The sequence below is a fragment of the Camellia sinensis genome, chromosome 5, assembly GCF_055761805.1.
Source record: "Camellia sinensis isolate YWXY chromosome 5, ASM5576180v1, whole genome shotgun sequence".
Lineage (NCBI taxonomy): Eukaryota > Viridiplantae > Streptophyta > Magnoliopsida > Ericales > Theaceae > Camellia > Camellia sinensis.
Genome location: NC_138965.1, coordinates 12,539,973 through 12,557,359, shown reverse-complemented (window position 1 = coordinate 12,557,359; position 17,387 = coordinate 12,539,973). Strand labels below are relative to the sequence as shown.

At 40.3% G+C, this 17,387-nt stretch overlaps 1 protein-coding gene across 1 annotated transcript; it reads right to left on the bottom strand.

Annotated features, from left to right (window-relative positions):
* Positions 1-11,462: 11,462 nt before the first annotated feature.
* On the bottom strand, positions 11,463-16,691 carry LOC114281883 (endo-1,4-beta-xylanase 5). The gene is made up of 8 exons (XM_028224476.2): positions 16,449-16,691; positions 15,830-15,864; positions 15,573-15,729; positions 14,580-14,752; positions 14,340-14,441; positions 14,038-14,184; positions 12,982-13,620; positions 11,463-11,896 (listed from the first exon to the last, which is right to left on the bottom strand). Exons 1-8 carry the CDS (start codon positions 16,516-16,518, stop codon positions 11,561-11,563), a joined length of 1,659 nt encoding a protein of 552 aa, XP_028080277.2. The 5' UTR covers positions 16,519-16,691; the 3' UTR covers positions 11,463-11,560.
* Between the last annotated feature and the right edge of the window lie 696 nt (positions 16,692-17,387).

Genomic DNA, 17,387 nt, shown 5'->3' with positions numbered 1-17,387 from the left:
ATATGATTACAACAGACAGAGTCAAAATACCAAGAAGAGTTACCTGGGATTACAGACAAAGCAGTAGGAGGAGGTGTACCAGATGAGGAGAGAAGTTGTTTGAGCATGGCCTCTACATCCGTTGGAGAAAAGTGAGGGGTAGATGGAGCAGGTGACTCAGAGAACCCTGCAGAGGGGGCAGTGTCAGTGTGATGAGACTGATTCCCGGAAGCAGCAGCAGCAGTGTGATAAGACTGATTCCCGGAAGCAGAAGTAGCAGTGGGATGAGACTGGTTGCCGGAACGATGAAAACTTCCCCGGGAAGAGCCACCGCGAGAGGAGTGGCTATTGGAGGATGAGCGGGATGGATTGCGAAAACAATCCTGTTGCAGATGACCAGGACCAAGTTTGTTGCAGTAGCGGCAGGATCTGACGGGGCAATTGACCAGGAGATGGGTTGAAGGAAGGCCCCGATTCTGACAATAGAGGCAAGCAGTTGTCCGCTGGGTAAATGATGGCCGGGACGGAGGAGTGGCAAGAACAGAGTCCACATGATGAGTTTGAAGAGTACCTAGACGAGTCTCCTCTGATAGCAACTCAGAAATGGCTTGTTCAAGAGTGGGCAAGGGATGGCGATGAAGCAGAGAGGCACATACAGGCTCAAAAGAGGGGGTAAGAGCCATGAGAAATTGCACCAACCTTTGCTGGTTACGATGGTTAGTAAATAAAACTGCATCTTCGGGGTCATGCCAGGTTGGTTCTGAAAGAGCAAGCTGATCCCAAACAGAGTATATTTGAGAAAGGAAGTCATTAATGCACTGAGTGGATTCTTGGCGCATGCGGTGAAGTTGGTTCTGAAGTTGATATTGATGGGCAAGACCAGTAGTCTGGTATCGTTCTTTCAAAAAATCCCAGATGTCTTTCGCAGGAGTAGTTACAGAGTCAAGCTGAAACCGGCCAAATTGAAGACTGATAGAGGTAACAGAGGTATTACGAAACCAGGTAATGATTTGGTAATTCTTACTGTCCCATTCCTCAAGTCGGTCTTCATATGTAGCAGTATGAACAGGAGTTTTAGTAGTGGCACTGTCTTTGACTGGTTTAGTCACATCCCCGATGACAATTCGCCAGAGCTTCTTGCCTTTAAGAAAGGAAGACATGGCTTGGGCCCACAGAACATAGTTTGAACCATTCAGAATAACGGAAATGGGATGGGAGGTGTCAAGACGATCCATAATACTAGTTAAGTAGGATTAAAGCAACAGGAAGAGACCTGTAGGAGCAAAATTTGGTAAAACAGAGTGTACCAGTGAGTCCGGAAGGTCGAAAATAGCCAGAAAAGGCTGCTGGACAGAGATGATGTCAGCGATGATGTCAGCGGCGCACGTTAGCAGAGTGCAGGGAGGAGCACGTTAGCAGGAAGGCGTCGGCGCATGGTAGCGATCAGGCGCAGGCGCGGCGCACAATAGCCGTTTTGGCGCACGCGGGTGCAATGTAGTGAAGCGGCGCACGAAAGGCGCACAATAGCAGGCGCGGCGTACGGGAGTGGCAGGGCTGACGTCAGCCGCGGTTGTGTGGGCGCGTGGCGGAGGTGAGTAGCAACAGATGGCGCGTGCGGGCGCGTGTGAGAGTGGTGGCGGAGCTGGTGACGCGCAGAAGGTAAAGGCGGCGCGTGTGGGCGCGTGGAGGGTGTTCTGAGAACGGGCTAGGTGCCCGTTGGAATCGTGAGAAAATTCCGAGCGATTTGATGTATGCCACTGTGTACGGGACTAAACACCAAAATCGAAAATTGCCAGAAATGTAACACTGGGCTCTGATACCATGAAAGATTAGTTTGAGAGAGTGAGAGAAGCTATAGAGCGAGAGAGAGACTCTGAAATGTTTGTATATACATTGATTTACAAAGAGAATTAAGTCTCTCTTTATAGAGAGAAAAATGGGCATTGGATACCAAAGAACCCACTAAACCCACTACCACCGAAAGCATACAATTAATAATGATAAAGCTAAAGCTGTCTAACATAAAGCTATACAATTAATAATGATAAAGTTAAAGCTATTCTAACAATCCTAATGGAAGCCAGGGGTATAAGCCCTTCTTGGGTTTGGACAAGCATTCTTCAAGGCCGAGATCTTCTCAGAAAAGGACTAAGGTAGCAGGTTGGCAACGAAAATTCTATCCTTTTTTGGGATGATCAATGGATACCTCAGTCACAGAACTTCAGAGTCCATGCCCACAAACCGCCTAGATGCCAAGTTCAGCTGGTGGGCAATGTGATTAACAAAAGCCTCAGAGAGTGGAACTGTCTAAAATTACAAGTGCTGGTGGGGACGAGGGAGCTTAAAACCATTACATCCATCCCCATTTCCTCGGAAGGCCATGAGGACTCTCTAGTGTGGCATTACACGAAATCTAGAGCCTATGAAGTCAAGAGTGGCTACCAAGTTGCAATTGGGGAGCAATAGTCCAAAATAAGCTTTGGAGCTTCTTCTTCAACCTATGTTCCTAAAGAATTCTGGAAGCTCATTTGGTCGCTTGATGTTCCACTGAAAATCAGGAACTTTTGGTGGTGTGTTTGTTGCAATAAATTGGCCACTAAAGAGAATTTGTTTCGGCATCGGTGTTCTCCATCACAGTGGTGTCTTATTTGTAGAGCTGCCCCAGAGTTGATAGAACATCTTCTTTCCCACTACAATTGGACAAGAGTAGATTGGTTTGGCTCGAACTTGTCTGTTATGGAGCTTTGTTCAAATGTTAAAGCACGAAACGATTGGGGTTTTAACCATTCTCCAGTAGAACCGTCACAGGTAATCCGTCAAGCTGTTACTCTGTGTTGTGAAATTGGTCCTTCGGCCCCACAGGCAGTGGAGTCCTCTCAAGCGAGGTCGCAATTTATCCACAATCACTCAAGATGGGCCCCTCCCAGTCAAGGCTGTCTCAAAGCAAATTGCGATGTTAGCCTCTCTCTAGGTGGGAGGAAGGTTTCCTTAGCTGTTATACTAAGGGATTGGAAAGGAAGATTGGTTGATGGGGTGGTCTCTATGGTCCAGTCCCTTATTCAAGGAGAAGCTCGCGCAGTTAGGCTGGCATATTTGTTCCTTCGAGCTCTTGGGCTTTCTAACGTCCAAGTGAAAAGTGATAACAAGTCAGTAATCGAGTTAAGTGCTTCAGAGTTGGATCCCCTATGTGACTGCCTTGTTTGCATCCACGACATCCGCTTCTTGGGCTTGGAGTCCTCTTTCACATTTTCCTGGGCTCCCAGAACGGCCAACAGGGTGGTCGATTGGCTCGCTTCAACTCACTTGAATTGAAGGGTTCCCTTCCCCTTGGCTGGGTTAGATCTCCCCCTCCACTTGTCATGGAATTGCTGTTATCAGATGTTTCTCTGTAGCCTGAGGGCATTTTCTAGTTCCAAAAATAAATAAATAAAAATAGGGACCATTGTAATTGAGAGTAATGGGTTGATTCCACAACCACCAATCATTGAACACAATTGTCATGTTCACAATTGTACTATAATCTGAAATCACATGACTTTTTAAATTGAGCTGTATGGTACGTGGTGTGGACAGCTTGGCTTTTGGTTGAATTGGATGAATCAATAATTTACGAGAAATTCCACTATAGACACTCTTCGGAAGGAGTGTATAATGTATATTTTTAATTATGTCATTTGTTTTAATTATGATAATATTTTATTTATAACTCATGAAATCTTTGATTATGTCCCAAGCGGTATTTAGTTATGACTTCTTCTTTTTTTTTAGTTTTGATTCAAAAAGTACAGAGGTATGTCATTTTTTTTTCTTTAGTTATAAAGTGCATAGTTTTTCTCATAATTTACAATTTGAGTAACCAAAAAAAGAAAAACAAAAAATTTACAATTTGACATATGAATGTGGATTCAAATAATAGTGTCTTAAAAAAAATATCAGTAGGTTTACAACTGCATTATGAGTAGGGGTGAGCAGCGGATATACTAATCTGCCCAAATCGATTGACAGAACCGAACAGAACTGAACCGAACCGATCCGTCGCATTTTCAATGGATGTGTGATGATGAGCAAACGGTTGCAGATTGATTTTTTTCAATCCACCTAGTTTTGGACAATGGCAGATTTGAGATTCCTTTGGCCGCAACCGAACCGCCAAACCGTGAGCACTCCTAGTAATTTGTAAGACTTTGCATTTTCAATTTATTTAGATATTCTATTTGTTTTTTCAATTGAAAAAGAGTTTAAATATTCTGTTGAAAAGAGTTTCAACTTGAATATATTTTTTGGTTTTTAAATCTAACTCTAAAAATAATAAATAAAAAAGATGATGTATGTTGGTTGGTTTTTGTTTTTAAAAACAGATATAGATGTAACAATACAGAGGTATACAATCTCTACTACTACTCTGTTCATGGTTTTGGTGGTTTTAATTATTTTTATATTTTAAGAATCACAAATTGTAATATGTGGATGAGGCATGTAGTGATTGTAATATTCTAAAGTTTCAAACTTTCTTTCTTTGGATGAGGCATGCAGTGGTTATAATACTTTTTTAAATCATTAACTGTAATATTTTTTTTTTTTTTTTGAGGAAGTGCACAAGTTGAATTATGTTGAAAATTTATAAAATTTTAAACCGCCAAACTGATTCGCATTCATCCGCCAATCCGCAATCCGTTCAATCTACATCTGCCGGGTTGGCAGACGGATGCAGATTAATTTTCTCCAATCTGTCAATATGGTAGATGGATAGCGGATTAAAAGTTTTGTGGCTACAACCGACCCTCGCCCACCCCTAATTGTGAGAACTCCGCAATTTCAAAAAAGGAAAAAGAGGGAGACCCTTAAAACATTTTTCTTGATTTTAGCCACAATGGCGTAGCAAATTATACATAATTTTTTAAGTTGTTATGAACTCAATCATATAAGGCATAACTCTTTTGTTATGTAATTATAAATGAATTAGAAAATTTAAATTGTGAGTTTCTAGCCTTTCTACAAACAAGAAACTTTACATCACTAATTAATAGAACCTGATGAATAATATCACATGACTACACATAATGTCTTGTGGGTCTAACCCAGTAATCAACTTCGTCAAACTGATTAGATAATCTTATAAAATCTTTATCATAGAGTAATTGATCTTATTGGTTCAGTTCTGTCCTAGAGAAGCTATTCCACAGCAATTATACAATCAATAAGAATAAAGTAACTATGTTCGTTACATATCTCCATGCGGTTATTGCACTAGTGGGCCAATTTAATTATATATACCTTGATTGTTGTATTATTGTACAAAACCTACTATGTTTTAAAAAAAACTATACTTCTTCTACTATTGATGATTTATAATTTTTTTCATTTTTAAAAGTAAAAAAAAAAAAAAAAATGGAAGCAAAAGAAAACGCTCCAATTGATGTATTGAATTGTACAGAAAAATTAGATTTATTCTCAAATGTTTGTATTGCTTACGGCATGTTGTTGATAATACTTGTTGTGAGATATGTAAGATATTTGAATGAATATTGTATTTTCTATATCTGTTGTTTACAAAAGTGATGCTCATTTATAGGGAAAGCGCCGAAAGGAGAAGACATAATAATGAAAGTGTGTGAGTGGCGTTTGGTCTTTACAACCGAAAGAAGAAGAGAATCCTATGCCCTATGCTTTCTATATTTTATCTTATTATATATTATACTATATACATTACATTATACATTAACAGCCCCCCTCAAACTCAAGGTGAAAAAACATTGACCAACTGGAGTTTGGAGACAAGTTCAATGAAGCGGCCAGGAGAATGAGCTTTGGTGAAGATATCAGCAGGTTGATCAACAGAAGAGATCGGATGGAGATGGACAGTACCATGAGTAACGTGTTGACGAATAAAATGACAGTCAATCTCGATGTGCTTGGTGCGATCATGAAAAACATCATTGTGAGCAATTTGAAGAGCACTGTGATTGTCACAAAAGAGTTCAGTAGCACCAGATGAGGTAACACCCAGATCAACAAGAAGCCAACGAAGCCAGAGAAGCTCTTGAGTAGTATCAGCAAGAGCACGGTATTCGGCCTCAGTACTGGAACGAGCAGTAAGAGATTGTTTCTTGCTGCGCCAAGAAATAAGAGAATCACCCAAAAAAAAGCAGAACCCAGTAGTAGAGCGGCGGTCAGTAGGATCTCCAGCCCAATCAGCATCGGAAAAAGCACGAAGCTGGAGAGAGGAGCGGGCGGAATAATGAAGACCATGAAACATGGTGCCTTTGAGATACCGAAGGATACGAATTAAGGTAGCATAATGAGGGGTACGAGGAGCCGACATAAACTGGCTGACAATATGAACGGCATAGGCAATATCAGGACGAGTAACAGTGAGATAGACAAGACTGCCAACCAGCTGACGATATAGGGTAGCATCAGAGAAAAGAGTGCCATCAAGAGGTGTAAGACGACTCTGAGGCTCGAGGAGAGTGGAGGTAGTCTTGCAATCCGTAAGACCAGCACGGGTGAGAAGATCAGAGGTATACTTAGCCTGAGAGAGAAAAGAACCCGTAGAATCATGGAAGATTTCAAGACCCAAGAAATAGCTGAGAGGACCAAGGTCTTTCATCTCGAAATGATGGCTAAGAAACTGTTTAAGGCGAAGAATACCATCGATATCATCACCGGTGATAATCATGTCATCCACATAAAGTAAAAGCAGGGTGGTCCATTGAGCTGTTTTCTGGATAAAAAGAGTAGTATCATAAGAGCTGGAGGTGAAACCACATTCATGAATAGTAGAGCTGAACTTGGCAAACCAAGCGCGTGGAGCTTGTTTGAGACAGTATAAGGCACGCTGAAGTTTGCAGACTTTATGAGGTGGATAAGTAGACCTAGGGGGAGGTTGCATGTAAACCTCCTCGAGAAGAACACCATTAAGAAAAGCATTGGTTACGTCCAGTTGATAAAGATCCCATTGGCGGGAGGTAGCAACAGCAATCAAGCTACGAACAGAGGTGAGACGAGCAACAGGAGCAAAGGTCTCTTCATAGTCAATACCATATTCTTGGTTAAAGCCTTTGGCAACAAGGCGGGCTTTGTAGCGCTCAATAGATCCATCAGAACAAGTCTTGATTTTGTATACCCATTTGCAGCCAATGACAGACTTGCCAAGAGGAAGATCAACAATGTCCCAAGTATGAGTTTTGGCTAAAGCCTGCAATTTAGTAGTCATAGCTTGTTGCCAAAGAGGATTAGAGCGAGCCTCACGATAGAAGGTCGGTTCATAGGTAGAAAAAGCAGTAGAACCAACAATAAAGTCACGAAGACGAGTAGAAGGTTGGGTTACCCGGCGTGGTCGAGCAGACGGAGGAAGAGCCAGAGGAAGAGACTCAGCAGGAGGGGAGGAGCCCGAGGGAGCAAGAGCAAGACCATCAGAGGGAGCAGGGGCATGAGACAGACCAGGAGGCAAGGCGATCTCGAGAGAAGCTGGCAGGGGCGGTGGAGTAAGCGGATCAGAAAACTCGAGAGAGGCTGGCAGGGGTGGTGGAGTAAGATCATCAGAAAACAGATTGGTGGAAGGATCAGTAAAAAACAGAGAGGGTGAGGGAACGGACAAACGGAAGAGAAAGAGAGAGGAAAACATTTTGTGTTCCCAAAAGACCACATGACGAGAGATACAAAGTCGTTGAGAGAAAGGATCCCAACAACGATACCTTTTATGTTCAATACCATAGCCCAAGAAGCAACAAAGACGGGAACGAGATTCAAGTTTGGTACGTTCATGAGGTTGAAGAAGAACAAAACAGGCAGATCCAAAGACCCTAAGGTGGGTGTAAGGGGGACGGGTGCCATGCAGACGCTCATAAGGAGTGTGATTATGAATGACAGGTGTAAGGATACAATTGATAGTGTAAGCAGTAGTGAGAGCTGCCTCTCCCCAAAAATGTTCCGGACAAGAGGAAGATAGAAGAAGAGCACGAGTAGTGTCGAGAATATGCCGATGTTTTCGTTCAGCACGTCCATTTTGTTGAGACGTATCGGGACAGGAACGATGAGGTTGAGTACCATGACTCTAAAGGAAGGAAAGAAAGTCAAAATCTTTATATTCCATGGCATTGTCGGAGCGAAAAAGCTTAATAGTTTTAGAAAATTGTGTGTTAACCATTGCAGCAAAATTGTAATAAAGTTGTTTGAGCTCAGAGCGAGTTTTCATAAGGAACAACCATGTAAAACGGGAAAAATCATCTATAAAAACAACAAAATAGCGGGCTCCGCTCATAGTGGGAGTAGGAGAGGGTCCCCAAATATCAGAATGGATGAGATCAAATGGTGCAAGAGAAACAGAGTCACTTTTATTAAACGACAAAGCAGGTTGTTTAGCAAGTTGACAGGACACACAATCTAAAGCATCAGAACTTACAGGACCTAAATGACCACTAGAAATTAAAGTTTTTAAACGACCAGCAGAAAGATGGCCTAAACGACAATGCCAAAGCTGAAAAGGAGATAAACGAGGAGCAGTGATAGCAGTGGTAGGAGCTGTGATCTGAGAGGAATCCGGAACATGAAGATGGATAAGTTCGTAGAGGCGTCCATGCTTACGGCCTATCCCAAGAGTTTGCCCCGTCCGAGGGTCCTGCACCAAACAACCAGTATGAGAAAAGGTAACAGTTAGACCATGCTCACATAATTGACTAATGGAGATAAGATTTAAAGTGAGAGCAGACATAAGATAGATATGGGATAAAGATAAGTGAGAGGTAGAAACAGAACCAACATGACTTACAGACAGAAGAGACCCATCAGCAGTATGGATAGAAGGAACATGAGGAGTAAAAGAGAGAGAAGTAAAAATAGTAGAGTCAAAGGTCATGTGATTACAACAAGCGGAGTCAAAGTACCAGGAAGTGTTACCTGCGGTGACAGACAAAACAGTAGAGGAAGGGGTACCGGATTTTTGCCAAAAATGTTGAAACATGGCTTCGACATCTGTTTGAGAGAAGATTGGAGTGGAAGGATCTATAGGGACAAGGGAAGGTAAATCCTCTGAGGCAGCAGTAACAGTGCGTTGAGCAGTGAGTGGTTTAAACGGAGTCCCAGAACGATGTGAGGTGCTGCGGGAAAAATGCCCGGGGGAAGGACCATTGTGAGAAGCACGGGCGGGATTGCGGAAGCAATCTTGCTGGAGATGACTAGGACCAGTCTTGTTGCAAAACCGACAGAGGCGAACAGGACAATTAACCAGAAGATGAGTCGACGGAAGACTGCGATTTTGACAGTAGTTGCAGAAAGTTGACTTCTGTGGTGAAGGTGAGGAAGGAGAATTCCGAGTCTGGGGAGTAGCAAGAACAGAGTCCACAGGGTGCGGATGGAGAGTACCAAGCCAGGTTTCCTCTGACAGGGGTTCAGAAATTTCTTGCTCAAGAGTGGGTAAAGGAGTGCGATGAAGGAGAGATGCGCGTACTGGCTCAAATGGGAAGTAAGAGCCATGAGAAACTGAACCAAGCGATGTTGGTCACGGTAAGTAGTAAACAAGGCAGCATCCTTAGTACAATCCCATGGAGGTTCAGAAAGAGCGAGCTGATCCCAAACATAATACATTTGGGAGAGGAAATCATTAATGGCCTGAGTTGTTTCTTGGCGCATACGGTGAAGATGACTCAGAAGCTGATATTGGTGAGCAAAACCAGTAGTCTAATAGCGTTCTTGTAAAAAATCCCAGATGGCCTTGGCTGGAGAGGAAGCAGAGTCAAGTTGGAACCGACCAAACTGCAGGCTAATAGATGTAATAGAAGTATTGCGAAACCAGGTCATGATCTGATAGTTTTTACTATCCCAATCCTCCAGACGGTCGACATATTTGGCAGGGGAGTCCGTGGTGGCAGCGGATTCCGTGGTTGCTTGGATGGGTTTGCACACATCCCCAGTGATGATGCGCCAAAGTTTCTTTCCTTTAAGAAACCCAGACATAACTTGTGCCCATAAGACATAGTTAGTCCCGTCAAGAACAACGGAAATAGGGTGGTTAGAGGAGTCGAGGCGATCCATGAGGGAAAAATCGTACTTTCGAGGTAGAATTTAAAAAATCCGAGGGTACCAGTGAATTCAGAGGATCGAAATCAGTGGGAAATGAGTGAACTGACAAAAAAATAGGACCAGAAAGGCACTAAATTGGCTTGTCAAAGTGAGTGGAGTGGTCTGGTCAACAAATCTGGTCAAACAGATGATGTCACGGGCAACAGTGATGATGTCACAGGCGCGGCACACGTTAGCAGAGAGGTGCGCGGCGCACAATAGTAGAGGAGAGCAGGCGGCGCACGAAAGTAGCTAGGGCTGACGTCGGCTGACGTCAAAAACACGCGGCTCACGTTAGCAGAGGAGGCCGCGGCGCACAGTAGCACGGGACAGTGTAAGAGGCGCGTAGAGCGCGTCGGAGAACGAGGATGTGCGTGGCCTGAAGTTCTGGCGGCGCGTGGAGGCGCGTGGAACGTCGGCTGGTGATGAATTTGGTGGCAGTGGATTCGTCGTGAGGAGACGAAGGTACTAGTGTGGTCCAATAAGGAAGACAGATAAGGTCGAGATATGCAACAATCTGTCAAAATGTGATGCAGACGAGAGACACAGCAATCTGCGAAGAAGAAAAGAAAAAATGTAGTGCAGCGGAAGAAAAGACTAGGCAAAACACCTGTGCTCTGATACCATGTGAGATATGTAAGATATCTGAATGAATATTGTATTTTCTATATCTGTTGGTTACAAGAGTGATCCTCATTTATAGGGAAAGCACCGAAAGGAGAAGACATAATAATGAAAGTGTGTGAGTGGTGTTTGACATAATAATGAAAGTGTGTGAGTGGTGTTTGGTCTTCACAACCGAAAGAAGAAGAGAATCCTATGCCCTATGCTTTCTATATTTTATCTTATAATATAATATACTATATACATTACATTATACATTAACACTTGTAACAATAAGTTATGCCAAAAATAAAAAAATAAAAAAAATTCAAAATTAAGCTTGATAAAATCATAAGATGGATGTCACAAGAGAGATGGTGAATTTACAGATCATGTTCTAAAGGATATCTACCATTTCTCTGCTATAAAATTGCAGGAGTGAGACACTTCATGTACTGCAATTGTTGTACTATTGTACAATCTTCTGTAGCAGAAATTATTATCTACCATTTCTCTGCTATACAATCTGCCGTGAAAAATGTTTGGGAGCTCTAAACTATGAGTTCTAAAGGAGTTTTAGGAGGTGCGCTCCATCTATTGATGTGATGTTTTGGCCTTCGATTTTTTTTTTTTTCTTTTTGAATTTCCACCTCATTAGTGCTCAATTAGAGCTTCAAAATTAGAGGGACGAATCATTGTTGATCTGCTGTAGCAGAAATTATTTAGTGTTCTCGAAAGATCACATGATTGTGTGTCCAACCAATCATATTTTGTCATTTTGTCATAGTATTTCTATTTTTTTGGGCCATATAAGCACAGCTCCATAATGTTAGATGGACACACTAATTTTTGAGAGGCAAGATAATTACTCTGGCTGTAGCTATACCCTCCCTATACCATGATATTATACATGTGACAGTTACAATTGAAGGCTAAAGTGTTTGGTTTCATCACCACCACATAGTGACAACATTGAATTTGTAGTTTTGCTGCCATACTTAACTGTGACATTGTATTCACCTAAAAACCCAAAAAAGCTAAAGGAACCATGGTCATCTGTTTCACCCTCTATCACCCCTGTTTGCCACTCTTTAAGGAGCTTGTCAACCACATCACCAGATGGGAGGTTATGGAGATTGATGTCTGTGAGGCACATTTGGTAGCACCCATATGGATGCAGTGCTGTCCATAGCATTATCCCATTTACAGATGGGTGTGAGAACCCTTCGCTCAACACTACTTCTAGATATGTGGCCTGCAAAATAGGCATAAAATAAAAACAGGATATGAAATTTCAGTGAGAACAACTGTTTGGTTTTGATATGACTGAACAAATGAAAATGAGAAAGTAAAATAGAGTAACCGCTCAAGAAAAAAGGGTATACGTGGTTTGGCTTAACCTAGGTCACGAAGAACGACAAAGGGTTTGACAAGGTATGTGAGGTTTGACTTAACCTAGGTCTACGGGCGAAGAATAACAGAGAGTTTGACTATGGAAAGAGGAGAAAATATAAATAACTGTCTCTCTCAAAGAAGTCTGTAATACATATTTTTTCCTACTCATCTAACTCTAATACTTGAAATAATTTATGATATATACCAAAAGATTTGAATACAACAAGAAACAAGTCAAACCTAGCGGCGAGTAACTAATGTGCCATACGCACAAATTGGGTAGGATAGGATACACTAACAACAAATTGTGTTTTTTGTAAGATATTTGGCCAAGTTTGGCATGTCTTGAAAAAGACAAAAAGTCAAAAAGTCATTATCTTATTTAAGTCACATCACCTCTCTAACACATCACTACAAACTCAACCCATATTTCATAAAAAGTCAAAAAATGTACTTATTTAGATCATCCCAAACAACAAAAACATAAAGATCTACATTAATAAAAAAAACTCAAGAGTCTCAGAAAATATAGAAATTGTTTATTTTTCCTTTTATGTTTCCTAAAACATAGATAGCTTTCGAAAAAGTTTTTAAAAACAATTCGTCAAACAAATTTATATATTTTTTTTAAACATCAAAACAAAAAACAGAAAATGTAAACACTAGAAACTTGTTTGGCAAACCATTTTGAGTTTTTTTTAAAAAAAACATCCACTTTTAAGGAAACAACAAAAAAAAGCTGTTTTTGAATTTTCATAAACTATTTTTGCAGAAAAATGAAAAAGGTTTTTCGAACTTTTCATTAAATTTGATGATACTATAGAATTGTCTAAGAGCTATGCATGCAAGTCTCATTGAGTACTGCCCTTAAGAACTTGGCATGGAAACTTTCAATTTCTCTCACCATGAATTTGAAAATACTAAAAAACAACCACACTTGCTAACCTGTGTTTCAAAATCAAAAGTGTTGCTGATATCAACCTCAGTAAGCCAAATAGGAAGCTCTAGAGTTCCCAACTTGTCTAGCACAGCTCTAATCAGAGGAGGATTCGGCTTCGAAAAATGACTTTCCAGCCCAATTCCATCCATTTTCACACCCCCTCTTTTTAGTTCTCTCAGCCTCGAAATATACACATCAACAGTTGAATTAACATCTTCACAAGTCTCCACCACATTATATTCATTCATAAACAGCGTCGCTAATGGGTCAGATTGATGCGCGGTCTCAAAAAATCGTAGAGTAGCATTAGGACCTAGCCGTTGCTCATAGAAGTCGAAATGGAGCATTTCATTACTGACATCCCAATGTATGAATTCATTTTTGTATTTACTCATTAGGCTCTGAATCCGAGACTTGACAGCTGAGTTTAGCTCGGGATCTGTGAGGTTCCGAACCCAGGCAGGGATGAAATTGGGATTTTCCCAGAATATGTTGTGGCCTCTGGCTGTGATTTGGTTGGCTCGGACGAATTCAAGCATTTCGTCTGGTATTGTGTAGTTAACATGTCCCTGCTGCGGCTCTGTCGAGTACCACTTGAGCTCGTCTTCGAATACTGCTGCATTGAATCGCTCAACAAACCAATTCTGGAAACAACAGGAAGGAATTGTTGGTCTAGATGTGCAGTGTGTTTGGTACCTATTGAAAACGTTTTCTGTTACGCTCTGTTTGTTTCACCAGAAAACGTTTTTTGAAAACTATTTTTCTCGAGTTTGATACAAGAGAAAATAAAAGTCAACAGAAAATGAGTTTATTTTGCCACTACCATCTCGCAACCACTACTCTACCACCATAACCCTACCATCACACCACCACCACCACTACCATTGCCACTATTGCTGCCACCACCACTAGTATATCATTTTAAGGGCCACAACTGAATACCTGACACATTTTCTTGCGAAAATTGAATTTGTGAAAAACACAAACACTTGTCAGGAAATGTTTTTTGTCGAAACAAACGGAGCTTTGCTATGGTGGATCCGAATGGGAAATCATGCTACCTGGTAGGGCAAATTTCCAAGAATGGTCTTTGCTATGGCAGATCCAAACGGGAAATCTTTAGACACCTGCATTACCGCAATCTCTGCTCCTGGCAGTCCATTCCCATTCACATCCGATACATGGAGCATGACAGCACGCTTTCTTTCCTGGGCGAATATACATTAGAATGGTTCGATAAAACAGAAAATTTTCAAACATTACTGTTCTTTGATATTGATGGATGTTGAGAAATTTCACAGTATTTCATTTGTTTGACAATCTAAAAGACGTGACAAAACATTAAAAGTTTTCTAGTAGTTACAGTGTTGATTTTGTATTGTTGGTTTGCTCTCCATTGCTCATCAGTAAATGGCTGCAAAGAGGCACTCGCAATTGTTATATTGATATCCCTCCTGTCTGGATTCTTCAAAACAAAAAATAGTTAGGCTTTGACGCATATACTGTTTTAGAACATAATTTGCCCCCAACTCGAAAGGTTTTGGGTTAGAGTGAAAGCCATCCTCGGGAGACAACAAAGCTAACAGACTGAAGATAATAATACCTGAAAGAATAGGAGAGCGAGATTTGAGGGAGAATCGAGTACAAATCCACCTTTGAGAAATGACCAGCACCCGTGCTTTGCAACGACAGTTCCCACACACTGGTATGTAGTATTGTCTGTTGTTAGGCTTGCCTTTATCAGAGTTGAATTTGCACCACTTATCTTTACCCAACCTGTTTGAGCACCACCAACAATGACATGGGCTAAGACTCTCACTCTTCATGAATTCCCAGAAATGTTTCCTAAAGCGGTTTGAATGCAACTTCTACAAAATTGTTACCTATACCCGTATGATTTGATTATTTTTGTTCTCCATGAAATTTTCTGAATTTCTTGGAGAAAAAATTAAGGTCACTGAATTTAGATGATTTTAATCTTTTGCGAGTGAATTACTAAGAAGTTTACATTTTTTCAAAAACTTGTTGAAGACCTTTGTTCAGTGCTACACTACGTTGCAGCGACGATTGTCCAACGATCATTATATCAAAACAGAGAACTCCCCTGTTTTAAGTGTTCTCAAATTGACTTGAAAACAATCATTTTGAGCAGATTTGACTTGGTAAAAAAATGAAAAGCCATTTCATATCTGAAACAAACATACTGTTAATGTATATAGATTAATGTATATACAGATAGGTTTAAATATATATATATATATAGTTAGTGTGCTTTCCCCTTTCAGTCACTTTCCTTTTAGGCCATGATGGTGTTTGTAAACCTAAAAGGAAAGTGGCCGAAAGGGGAAAGCACACTACCTATATATATATATATATTTAAACCTATATATCTGTATATACATTAATCTATATATATTAACAGCCCCTCAAACTCAACGAGGACAAACATCAAACCAACTGGAGTTTGGAAACAAGTTCAACGAAGCGGCCAAGAAAATGAGCTTTGGTGAAGATATTATTAATGTATATAGATTAACACATACAAAGAAATTGATAGAAACCATTTAATTTAAAAGTAATCAGAGAGAAACTCAACTGGAGAAACAGTATTTGGAGTTTGCTGTGAGATTGTGCAAAACAAAAGCAGGGAAATGAACAACACTACCAGAAACATTGAGTCCATGCGCAATGCTCGGGGCTTGACCCTTGATTATTCCACCTTTGTAAAGTGGACTCTCTGCCACTGTTTTACACTGCCTCACACACACACACACAAAAACGATGAACCAGAGTGGTCAAACTTCAAAATGGGTAGCTTACATTTGTCTCAAATGACTTAAAATTGAGATTTACCTCAGTGTAGGCAGAGTAATCATATAGAGGTCCATCTGCAGTAAAAAGAATAGGAAAGGATTCCCAGTTAACAAGTATTACTTCCTGAAATAGTGAATCTACAAACTTGTTGTGCAGAAATCAAACGGTTCTGATCCAAAAATAGTAAAGAGAAACAAATCAAAAATAGAATTCATAAGATATATGTAGTTTGGCAATGTGCCTAAGTTTACAGAGGGAAACCTCTTAATTACCGAGCTCTAAAACTCTCAATTTAACAACTCTACAACATTGTCATACTCTCACACTGAAACCTAGTCACAAAATACAATAAATACCTAATGGCCTTGCCGTTTGCCTCAGTAAAAGGCTAAATTTGAGTGTACCACAAAAAATATAAGACGCCTCACAACAATACACACTATTAAATTACAAATGAAGTTGAAAAACTAAAAAAAGAAAAAACACATGTTAGGACGATGAAACCCACATTTGGAAGAAAATAGTGAGGGTATACCAACGAATGGTAATACTTCTAGTGGGTCTCATCGTGTCGTCATATACATTCTTAATATTTTTCTGTAATTTAATTATGCATTTATAGACAAACTTTTTCTCAGAGAGAGAGAGAGAGAGAGACCATAAGTAGCCAAGCAAGGGCTAATGAGGAGGAGGAGAACCAAGAAGCAGAACGGTAAAGGATCTTTCATTGTTTTTGTTTTTGTTTTTGTTTTTGGGTATAGAAGTGGGAGATCCAAATGCAGCTATGGTGAAAACAGGAAATACTTGTAATATGTGAATGAAACAGTGTTGCTCGAGTTGTATGCACTATTGAAGTCTTTATTTAGGGAGAGGTAGAGAGTTGTTCTTAAATTAATTATAATATTTGATGATGGGATTTTTAGCACGTCCGTGTACTTGCTCCTTCAACTTTGCTGATGTGATGTTTTTATTAACATATATACATTAAAGAAAGAAAAAAAAAAAAAAAAAAACGTTTGCGTACTCTCTTTTGGCTTCTTGTTGGAGGAATTTGGAGAGCCGTATACATGCACCAACACAGTTTAATCTATCTATCTTGTTCAGAACTTATATTTACTTTAAAGTTTTAGTCTATAAGTGGTGAGTCAATCTAATATATATTATGCTTTACTCCTTTAACTTTTTTATCTGATATGGGATTTATTGTTGGATAGCAATGGTACATTGTTGGTCCCATTTGCTAACTGTTTAAGTTTTCGGGACAATTGGAGCCTTAACCGATATGGAAATTCATGGGTTCAAGTTTTTTCGTTTGCATTTGGTACCATTTACATTCTTTCTTCGCTTAAGTTTTTTGGTACAATTGGTAACTTAACATTACTATCAAACATGCTCCAAGTCCCTAATTTGGCCGTCCCAAAATATTCACAATCATTAGATCAGGTTAGAAACAGTGGCAAGTGTTTTGGCTCTACTCTGTTGGCCCTAATTCTGCTTGTAATACGGATTGCCTAAACTTTTGGTTTTGTTTTGTAATGCAAACCAGATATTCGCATATGGGTGTAACTTAATATTTAATGTTGTTGATGAATGAAAT

Coding starts and splice junctions, on each gene's coding strand:
- LOC114281883 (XM_028224476.2), bottom strand. CDS start 16,518: ATGAAAGATCCTTTACCGTTCTGCTTCTTGGTTCTCCTCCTCCTCATT. Junction 15,730..15,829: donor ATTACTCTGCCTACACTGAG/GTAAATCTCAAT, acceptor TGTGTGAGGCAG/TGTAAAACAGTGGCAGAGAG. Junction 14,442..14,579: donor TCGCTCTCCTATTCTTTCAG/GTATTATTATCT, acceptor TTTGTTTTGAAG/AATCCAGACAGGAGGGATAT.